At 47.1% G+C, this 11120-nt stretch overlaps 1 protein-coding gene across 1 annotated transcript; it reads right to left on the reverse strand.

The window, feature by feature from the left end:
• Positions 1–5236: 5236 nt before the first annotated feature.
• On the reverse strand, positions 5237–5944 carry LOC105992834 (melanoma-associated antigen 10-like). The gene has a single exon (XM_013025918.1). It carries the CDS (start codon positions 5942–5944, stop codon positions 5237–5239), a length of 708 nt encoding a protein of 235 aa, XP_012881372.1.
• Positions 5945–11120: the final 5176 nt, after the last annotated feature.

Raw genomic sequence — 11120 nt, forward strand, 5'->3', positions numbered from 1 at the left:
GCAGGAGTGATCAGAAGCAAAGCCTACTTATATGGCCGTTGATTTAGGGTGGTAGCATCTCTAACTGTTGCCACCCTCAACACACACCATTGCATTTGGCTAGCAGATTCTGAGAAGGATGCTGTAGTAACTGAAATCCTAGGCCTAAATGTTTCATTCCTCTGTCTAGAAAGTAGATATCTGAATCCAACTCCAAGTACATAAAATCAAGTCTGGTGGATTGCAGCATCCCCTTACCTAGAAATGTTGGATGAGGCCCAGCTTTGGTAGAGGCTCCAGACGAAGAAAGAAACCCATATCTAGAATTTCCATTTCTTTACTCAAGATGAATCATTACCCCCATGTAGCTTTGAAGGGGCTCAAGGTGATCAATAGGCATCCAAGTGGCTTATTGGTTTACTTAAAAAATTATAATAAGGAGTCACTACTTGTCTCTTTTAAAGACAAGGACAATAGCTAAATAAGTGTTAGCAAGTAGGTAACTATTCTGTGGGTACTCATATAAAACCTCTAATTCTGTCCTTAGAATAGGGTCACCAGAATGTGAAAATAAAAATACTGTGTAAGAATACCAGTTAATTTTAATTTTGGTGATACTAGACTTTCAGCTCAAAGCCTTGCACTTTCCAATCAGTCCTTCTACCACTTGAGCCATACCAGTCTTTCATAGTTAGAGCTAGCATTTAGTTTATACTTAATAGCTCTTTAGAGACCTGTCTTCATCCTTCTAAGCCAATAATTAAAGTGAAATCCAAGTGAAATAACTAGGCAAAGCTTAAGTTTGGTTAAGGAGAAAAATATGGCACCCTGGATGAGCTACAAAAGTAGGTCACGAAGGAGAAGTGAGAGATCAGGAAAGTGATACTTGGGACTGGGATTTGAGGCTCTTTATTAAGAGGGCTGGAACATGAAATAACTAGCTATCTACTGAACTGGCACTGGTTCCTCAAGACATGGCATTTAACCCTGACAAGAAACCCAAAGGTTGAGAAAAATCTCAGCTGGGGTGGTGCTCTAAGGCTTAGAAACTCTGGTGACCAAAGCCAGGCATGGGGGGGAGGGGGGGCTCATGCTGTAATCCTAGCTACTCAGGAGGCTGAAATTTGAGGATGACAGCTCAAAGCCAGCCCGGGCAGGAAAGTCTGTGAGACTTTTTTTTTTTTTTTTTTTTTGTCGGTCGTGGGGCTTGAACTCTGGGCCTGGGCGCTGTCCCTCAGCTCTTCAGCTCAAGGCGAGTGCTCTACCACTTGAGCTACAGCGCCACTTCCGGTTTCTAGTGGTTTATTGGAGATAGGAGTCTCACGGTCTCTCTTGCCCGGGCTGGCTTTGAACCGCGATCCTCAGATCTCAGCCTCCTGAGTAGCTAGGATTACAGGCGTGAGCCACCGGCGCCCGGCTCCGTGAGACTTTTATCTCCAATAAACCACTAGAAAACTGGAAGTGGCGCTGTGGCTCAAGTGGTAGAGCGCTAGCCTTGAGCTGAAGAGTGCTGGGACAGCGCCCAGGCCCAGAGTTCAAGCCCCATGACTGACAAAAATAAAAATTAAAAAAAATGTGGTGACCAGCACCAAAGGACATATGAAGGCCTAGCTGCTTAACCAGCACTAAATGAAGGGATTCAAATCAGTATGCTACAAAGGATAGATTTAGATGCATCTATTAAGTACAAAAGACCATAAAAATTATGTCTTAGAAGACCCAGAGTACATGCAATTCTCCCAAGATCATGACAAATACACTAAAGCTAAGTAGTGTTTCTCTGCAAATCAATGCGGACTGTAACAGGTATTAACTTGAATAATTTGCTTGAGATCCCAGAAACGGCTTTTTATTGAGATGTCCTTTAATTTTCCTTATAATCCATACTAGATTTATTTTGGTCACACAGGTAGAGCAACATCCTTGGTATCTGCCACTGAGAAATCTTCATTGTAGTAGATGGCTCGATTGCCCTCTTAAAGGTAGATCTCTGGTTGCTATGAATCTGGTGCTTGCTCTTAGTTATAGACCCATCTTGCTTATGGTGGTTTCTGATCTCTATTATTGTGAGATCTTATTATTGTTAATGGAGAACCAATTCTGTAGCAGTATACTTCACTGGCTACCTTGACCTCAATAGTCATAACTGATTTTTTGATGTTTCTTGTTTTCCCCTCATGAATTTTGTCTTAACATAAACCGAATGCCATCATCTCCCTAACCCATAGCTATTTGGGGGGCGGGGGCGGGAGGAGAGGCTCTAGCCTAATGGAAGGTAACTACATTACCTTGTCCATTTCTTGAAAGTGTTTTGGTCCTTTCTTCCACTGTCTATCTTGATAGTTCTTATACTTCAATTAGCAAGGACCATTACTTTCTTCATGGTTTTGAAACCCATGCTGAGATAATATGTTAACACTTTATCAGGGGCTATGTCAAGCTCTTAAATCTGTACGGGGTGGGAGTACTTCCATGCCAACAAATCTCCCTTCTTCAATGTGATGGCGTCTCCAGTGATGACCATTGTTAGAACCCAGTCCTCTGTAGTTCTTCACAGCACCTGGTAGTATATGCTGACTAGACCGTATAGGAATATGGTATCACTGTGAGCAGATCCAGCCTTTCCTGAATCTATTATGATCTCTTAACCCATTATTGCTTTGGGAAAGCCATTAAAAACAATCTTGAGGGAGTTCTAGCTTTTCATGCAAAGCAGAGAGCTATTTCTTTTAAAACAGAGAGAAATTTCCTCCTTTAGAAAACCTAGAAGATTCAGAGAAAGTTGAGCAATTAAGATACTTGAGTATGTAATTTGAGGTGCCTCTTCTTGTCCCAGAATCCCAATCAGGGACCTGACCTTCATATAATCAACATCCCAAGATTTAGAGTTTAACCTCCTTTTGTCATAATTACGTGCTGAATCTCAAAGTAGGCTCTTCCTGTCTGCTTCTGACTGAAAAAGAGTTCCTTTGTAAGTAGGGAGATCCTCAACTTTTTACATTTACCCTCTAATGAGTGACTAGCCTACAACTTCACTTGTCCTTCTCTGGTGTTTCTATTGTACCAAGCATCAGTAACTCATTCTATTGTTCTTATATTTATTATTTCCCCTACATTTTACACGCATGTGATATATATATATATATATATATATATACACACTTTATATATACTATACCCTATATATATATATATATATATATGTGTGTGTGTGTGTGTGTGTGTGTGTGTGTGTGTGTGTGTATAAAGTATGTGTGTACCAGTCCTCAGGCTTAAACTCAGGGCCTGGGCACTGTCTCTGAGCTTCTTTTTTCAAGGCTAGCACTCTTATCACTTTGACCCAAATCTCCATTTCTAGTTTTCTGATGGTTCATTGGAGATAAGAGTCTCATGGACCTTCCTGGTCGGGCTGGCTTCAAATCACAATCCTTACATCTCAGCCTCCTGAGTGGCTAGGATTACAGGCATAAGCTACCAGTGAGCCCCCATTTCTCACACATTCAATAGTTTATACACAGACACTGGGCTACTTGAGGGAGGGGAGGGGGCATGCTTTGTAAGGCTGAACACCTCTTTTGATAAACTTGGGAGAACAGGGCAAGCTCCCTACACAAACCTTGGGTGGAATGAGTAATTATTCCCTAGCAGCCTCTATTCACTGGAAGCAGCCCCTCCCTCACTGAGAGAGCTTCCAGGCTTAGAATTGAGAATCCTGGCTGCCCCACCCACAGATGTGGCCCTGCAGCATTAGCTGACAGAGCTGGAGGCTTGGCTGTGCACCTCCAGGAGGAAACCTCTTGACCCAAGTTACTGCCTACCAGCTCACCAGAATTATGGCCGAGCTAACTAATACCACTTACTTGGGCCCATGCTCCTGAAGTAGCTCCACCATTCTGGGATCTCACTCTCTAGTTTATTGCACTCTTAAGAAATTATGTCCAAGAACATAGTGCTGGAGCCACATGCCTGAAATCCTAGCTACTCAGGAGGTTGAGATTTAGGGATTGTGATTTGAAGCTGCCAGTCCTGGCCTTAAACTTAGGGCCTGGGCTCTGCCCTTGAGCTCATTTGCTCAAGGCTAGCATTCTAGCACTTGAGACACACCTTCATTTCTGGATTATTGGTGATTGATTAGAGATAAAAAGTCTCACAGATGTTCTGCTCAGGCTTGCTTCAAACCTGTGATTCTCAGATCTCAGCCTCTTGAGTAGCTAGTATTATAGGCATGTGCCACCAGTACCTAGCTTAAAACGTCATTTTAATAATTGGTTCTGGCCATCTCAGCCTGAAAGAAGAGCACATGACCAGGGCCTCCTAGGCATCCTTCCACAGAAATTTGCCCTTCTTTCTCAGGAAATCCATGCAAATGAAACAGATACTTCATCTAGCTGAATTGTGCTGCTTTCAGCCACACTGTGTACATCTGCACCAGGAAGAATTTTCTTTGTGCCTATTCAGCATCCAAAAGGAACTGTGTAGAGCTATTTCCCATTTTCTCAGGCCTAAGTCATACCATCTGAGGATCTGGCCCCAGCTACCACTCAGCTTCATAATCATCAGCTCCTAAGGAAGGAACTGCAGTTTTCTGAAGCCTTGAAATGTTTTAGGCTCAGAGCATTAACACTGGGTTTTGCTGTCCTAGAACGCCAACTCGTCACCACTCCTCCATGTGTTCTCTTAGAAGACATCTCCATCTCTCCCTGATATAACTACTGCTCCTAGACCCCAGGGTACTATGGGTAAATATGGGCCCAACTGACCCTAGTTTAGAGAGCAAGCGTTCAGTGGAGGTTTGAAGAATAGACTGAGTTGGAGGACCTACTGAGAAAAAATGTCACTTATATTCTCAAATAACAGTCAAGCCAATCCAAGCCAACATCTTTTTAATGTTACGGGGAAGACAAAAGAATTTTCCATTTCTTTAGACCATCTATTTTACTACTGACTCGTTTCCCATTTCCAAGGAAATAGTCGACTGCTATGTTAACTTATTCCAAGTGACAAAATAACAGTCTTCCCACTGATTGAATAATTAGCAAGAGACACACCTGAATTATATTTACAGCAATACATGTATGGCTACCATTGTTCTTAACTTTGCATTTTAAAGCAAATAAACTGTCAATTATAAGGAACAGCTGAAAAATTACAGAGGAAACAAAGGTGAATTTCATAGTCACCTAACTAGAACAGGAAAACAAAAACTGGGGCTCATTTCCAATGGGGCCAGAGAAGCTGCTGTGGCCACGACTACAACTCATGCTTGGCGACGCCGTTCCTCTCTCAACGCCTCATCATATAAGATAGGGAAGGCCCTGGGATCAAGCCCACTGAACTTGGCCCAGTGCACAAGGATTTTCATCTTGGTGGTTTCAGCTCGAGCCCTGGGGCCCCACAGGAACTCATAGACAATGGGATTAGCATGGGGCACCTGCCGGTATTCCAGGTACTGCAATCGCACAAAATCTCCCATGACTAACCTCCTAATATTCCCATAGATGTAGTGCCGTCTCTCTACACAAATCCCCATCTTACACAGTGCTCCCCAAATCACCTCTTCAGTGGCACGATTGCCACTTCTAAAGATGAAGCACAGGACCATAATGAGAAGGCCTGTCTTGGGCACTCCTGGGACATCACTCCGCAACCCATGATATGTGAGCCCCACAGCAGGGACAAGGATATAGGAGCGGTGGATGGTATTTAGTTTTTTCATTTCAGTGCCAAACACTAGCTTCATGCACTCACGGGTTTTGTTGAAAATTGCAGGGAAGAAATTACGGTGACAACTGACCACATGAGTGAGAATTTCTGCCCTATTGACTGGCTGCCTCATCTGATATCTGAGGAGCAAGAAGGGCACCAAGGAAATTGAGTAACGCAGCAAGGACAAAGGACCTAACATGTTGCGGTGGAATAACAGATTTTCGGATCCTTGGCTTCTGGAGCCCTGCTCAAATTCCATCTCTATCTCTACACTAGAGACCAAGGCAGTAGGGGGAGAGGAAGCTCTTGGTGGACTCTGGGGATCACATGGTATCCCAAAAGCAGTCCCCTCCTCTGGGGTGGCCAGCATCAGAGTCGAAGAAGAGGAAGAGGCACAGGCAGTGGCCTCCTCCTCCTCCTCCTCCTCCTCCTTGGGGTCTAGCCCATTCACCAGGCCAGGCTCTGGAGCCTTTCTTTTGGCCTTAGGGCTTCCCTCATTGTCTTGCTGGTTCTTCTTACTATGAGGCATGATGGCTTTCCCTGGAGACTGCAGGCAGGACTTTGGACAGGTACTCAGTGATGGGAACTCACAGGCCTAGGGGAGAGAAGAAGCATGTGAGTGGACTCAGTTGAGAACCACATCCTTGGCAGCTCTTGAAAAGGCCTATTACAAAAAAAAAGCAGCTTGTTGCTGTGCACCAGTGGCTTATGCCTGTGATACTAGCTACTCAGGAGGCTGAGAGCTGAGGATGACAGTTCAAAGCCAGCCTGTGCAGAAAAGTCTGTAAGACTCTCATCTCAAATTAAAAACAAAAAAGGCCCCAAACTGGAAGTGGAACTGTGGTTCAAGTGGTAGAGTGCCAGCCTTGAGCACAAAAGTTCAGGAACAGTGCCCAGGCCCTGAGTTCAAGTCCCAGGAATGGCATACCCACCTACATACACACACAAAAGCTTATTAATGTTTTTTTTCTTTAGATAGTGTTCTATTTCCACCTGGTCTCCTATCTTTCTGAGAGCTTGAGAGAATTGAAATTGCTTCTCAGGATATAGACAGCTGATAGAGCTTGGGGCTCTGCATCAACTAATAGGGCATGTGGGGTTGAACACTATGGGATTTTGTGTGTTCTGGTATACGGGGGACACTTAGTAAACACTCAGGGTATATACCTCACCTAGACACCTGACCCTTCTTGGGCACCTCCTCCTTTGTGACCTGAGGATGCTTTAGACCTTTTTCTTAATTCCTGGTCCCTGAAGCTTGTGGGAAAGGCACTGAGAGCTCTCTCTCTCTCTCTCTCTCTCTCTCTCTCTCTCTCTCTCTCTCTCTGTCCCTTCCTGAGGCAAGGTGAAGTTTCACTGTTTGGGGGATAGAAGGCCTCCTCTGTGTTCACCCTGGACGCCAATTGTCACCTTAAAGGTTCTAGGACCCTCTCCTCTGATGGCTTGAGGCAATCTTTCAAAACAAAGGTCCTCCTCCCTAAGATAAAACAAAAGGCAGTGAAGGGACCTTATATCTTGCTACACCTCCCAGGAGAGACTAAAAGCAGTGGAAAGATTCATTGGAAGCCATGTAGATGTGAGACCTGTTCAGTCCTCATCTTGGTAGATGGCAAGGTATGGAACTCTATCCTGAGGATCTTAGTCCACTATTTAAGACACAGCCTTTGTCACACACTGGAAAACGAAGTGCAGGGAGGCCAATCCATTAAGAGTCATTACATTTTTCTAGAGCTAACAAAAGGGGAAGGTTGGGGCTGGAGTCCCATGTGCTTTTGTGAGGGTGATCCCCTCTCTCCTCACCTTCACTCCTGGCAGATCCTGGACACCTCCCTCTGCTGACCAGATATGGTCCTTTCCACTTTCCTGATGCTTCCTCTGATTTCAAGGCCTCAAGGTCCTGAGACCTGGGAGACAGAAGTGTGGATATAGCTCATTTGAACACCTCTGCAGGGGTTTCCCTAGGCTGAAGGAAGGAGCAAGTTTCTGGGGTCTTCTTTTGTCTGGAATATCCTAAATATATTCCTATTTATTCCATACAAGGCCCGGTCCTTTTCCTGTGTTGACTTATACATGTACCTTGCAGGCACAAGGCCACCATGTCTCCTTAAGCCCCACCCCAACACTGAGCAGGAAGCCTGAGAAATCGTGTCTTCCCCAAGTTCCTATTTTAAAGCCACCTTGGGGTGCCAGGAATGGCAGTTGTCCCATGTGTTGGATCTGGTGTCTTCTTGGTCCTCATTGCCCCCCTTCCCCCGACGCCGCACCCCGCCCTGGTCTCTTCTGAATGGAAGTCACATTCCTCAGACAGGAAATGAAGATGCTCTGAATTTGTTCGCTATGCTCAGGGACTCCCTAGGTTTATGGGAAGGTAGAGGTCTCTGATCTGGGTGGCAAGACCTTTCATTCCTCTCTCTGAATTCTCCCCCTTGATTCTAGACAGGAACTTCTCCCTCTGAAGACCCGAGTCTTCTGGTTAGTTTGCAGGGACAGATCACATGAAGGAAATGTCTCAGTTTGACAATGGAGGCAGGGATGTACCCCATGTGTCCTGGGGACCTGGACCACTCTGGCCTTCCTCATGTGTCACCTGATTTCTACTGTGTCCCTTATTGTGCTCACCTGAGGCTTTGCTCCTTCCACCTAACCAGTACCTTCTCTCAGACTCAGACATGGAAGTCAGGCGTTACCAGGCTGGTCATTCCACGTAGGGGCCTCCCCACACTATGAGCAAGGGTAGGCTTCGATGGGGGATCCCTTTGTCCTGAAGTCTGAGATTCTCTTCCTTAAAATATATGCCCTGTGCCCATGAATGTGGGTCTTCACTTCTTTCCTGATTCCCAGATGTAGAGTTAGGGGTTAGCACACCTGTCCCAGGAACCTGAACCACCTAGGACTAAAAGCTGAGATACAATGAGTCTTCCCCCTGATTCCTAGCATAGTCAGACTTGGTCCTATGGTAATGTCATCTGCACCTCTTAGTCCATGGCTTTGATTCCCATAATGAAGGGTAAGAAAGTGAAAGGCACTCAGATGACTAGATGACCTTTGTGCATGTCTAACAAGAAGGGTACTGTTGGGTTTGGGAGTGACCTTTTATCTAGGGTGCTTCCTCTAGCCATATTCAGCTCTCAAGCTTCATACCTCAAAGAGCCCATAGATCTTCCCTTCACAGATCTTCCTCAAAGCTGTGCCCCCAGGGTTCTTTGAGGCAGGAGATGGGGGAGGCCTGCAATCACTGTTCTGATTTGAAGACTGAGCAGGGATCACAACAGATGCAGGTTGGATTACTTTCAGAAACTCTATATGGTGGGGGGCGGGGTTCTGTGTACATTCTCAGTTCTCACCTGGACACCTCAAAGAGCCAGGACTTCTTGGCTTCGCCAACCTCTGACCAAGGCTGCAACTCCCAGGGTTTCCTGAGGCAGAAAGGGGTAAAAGGGTATGGGGGCACTTGCCTGACTAGATACCACAGTGTACTCCCAGGGTAATAAAGCAAGGTACGACTGGATTATTTAGTCACTCTCTGTGAGGGGTGCAGCCTGTCTACCTGCCTTTCTCACAGCCATACTTTTCAGAGTCCCAGCCTTTTCCTCTGCTAGATCTCAGTCGAGGGTACTGATTCCAAGGCTCCTCTGAATTTGAAGAAGGGGTGTGGGAGTGGACTAGGAGGTATGTTGATGATCTCCTGCCCATATGTGCTAGGCTGACAGAGGCAGATCTGGATTATCTGGGGTCCCTGCTTGTGGTAGGTGGTTTGTCCTAATATTTCCCAGTTTTCAGGTGGTCCTCACAGACTTCCCAGTGGCCATTTCCCTGAGGAGACCTCCAAGCAAGGGTCTCTCAGGGTTCCCTTGGGGGACATCCTCTATCTTCCCCCACTCTCACGGGACTTCTCACAGAGTCTGAACCTTTCCCTGATAAATGTCCAAGTAAAAGTCTAATTCCCAGGGTTCCCGCAAGCAGGAATGGGGGTTGGGTGAGGGAATGTGGGGGAGGGGTGATGGCGCTGTAACTCTATGGTACTCCGTAGTGGTGCTAAGGTAAAAAGGGAGACAGGGCTGGATGTGGGGGGAGGGGAGGGAGAAACTCTACCTTGGGTGTGTTTCCTCTGTCCTCCCTAACTCTCACCAAGATGGCTCACAGAGCCAAAACATGTCTTTTTCCGACATCAGAGCAAGTGTGTGACTCCCAGGGCTCCGAGAGACTAAAGGAGTTGTGGGGGGGCGGGGGAATGCCCACCTGATGTCCCTATGTGGCACAAAGGTGACGACAGGGTCAGAAATGGATTGTTTGGGGTCCCTCAGCTGTCACTCTGACCTGGTACGACTGTCGAACCACTTTCCTCACATACCGGGGATCCCCAAGGGAGAACGAGTGGTGTGTGTGTGTGTGTGTGTGTGTGTGTGTATGGGGGGAGGGGTGATGGGAAGGATGGTGGTCCTCTCCTGACTCAATGTCCCGTAGTAGTGCTGAGGTAAAAACAAGGAGGCCACACGAGAATTTTAAGGGGGGACGTTGTACCTTCGCGGCGTTTCCTTTGTCCTCCCCACCCAACCGTCACTCGACCCCTCACAATAGACCCCGAGCATCCTCTTCCTTCCACAAACCTGACTAAGGGACCCCTGGAACAAAAAGGAGGGGTGAGGAGGGGCGAAGGTGACCATGTAGCTAACCCTTTGCGGCTACCATTGTGACAAGAAACAGGGGTGGATTTTCGAGGTAAGCCTCTACCTTGGGGATGCTTTCCCTGCTCACCCTCTGCTCTCACCGCAACCTCTCAGAAATCTCCCGCGTCCTCTCCCCTCCACAGGCCTGGACCAAGTAGGCCAGTCTCAGGGTTCCCTGAGGTGAATGCCCAATGATGGCGGTGTCCTGAGTGGACACACCCTGATGTTGCCGGGTAGAAAGGAAGGCTATGGACTATTGGCAGCCCTCGACGTAGACGTGGTCGTGGTCTGCCCCCCTCCGCCTTCCCCAGTTCCCACCGGACCCCTCACCAACTCCTGACAGCCTCCTCCCCCCTGCCGCAGAGCCGGACGGACGCTGCCGCCCGCTGCTCGCCCGCTGCTGCTCACGCTGAGGTGGGAGCTGGCGTGGGGGGTGGGGGGCACTGTCACGTGCTGAGGCAAACTCGTGTGAGGGAGGGGCCGGGGCAGGCAAAGGGCGGGAAAAACTGATGCTAGTCACATGAAGACTGATGCCAGTCAGGTGACTTGACACCCTCTAGAGGTGCGAGGCAGAAGGAATGGAGGAACGGGAAAGGGAGGGAGAAAGGGACAGGTGTGCATACCAATAGTCATGTGACTCAATGCACCCTAGTAGTGCTCGGCAATATAGACATGACTAGACTACTTACGGAATCTCTTCGTGGACAGGACTTCCTCTAGAACCACCCAGCTTCTACATGACCCCTAACCCACTCCCAGTGGCCTCTT

Source organism: Dipodomys ordii, unplaced genomic scaffold (assembly GCF_000151885.1).
Source record: "Dipodomys ordii isolate 6190 unplaced genomic scaffold, Dord_2.0 Scaffold89, whole genome shotgun sequence".
In the NCBI taxonomy this organism is placed as follows: Eukaryota; Metazoa; Chordata; class Mammalia; order Rodentia; family Heteromyidae; genus Dipodomys; species Dipodomys ordii.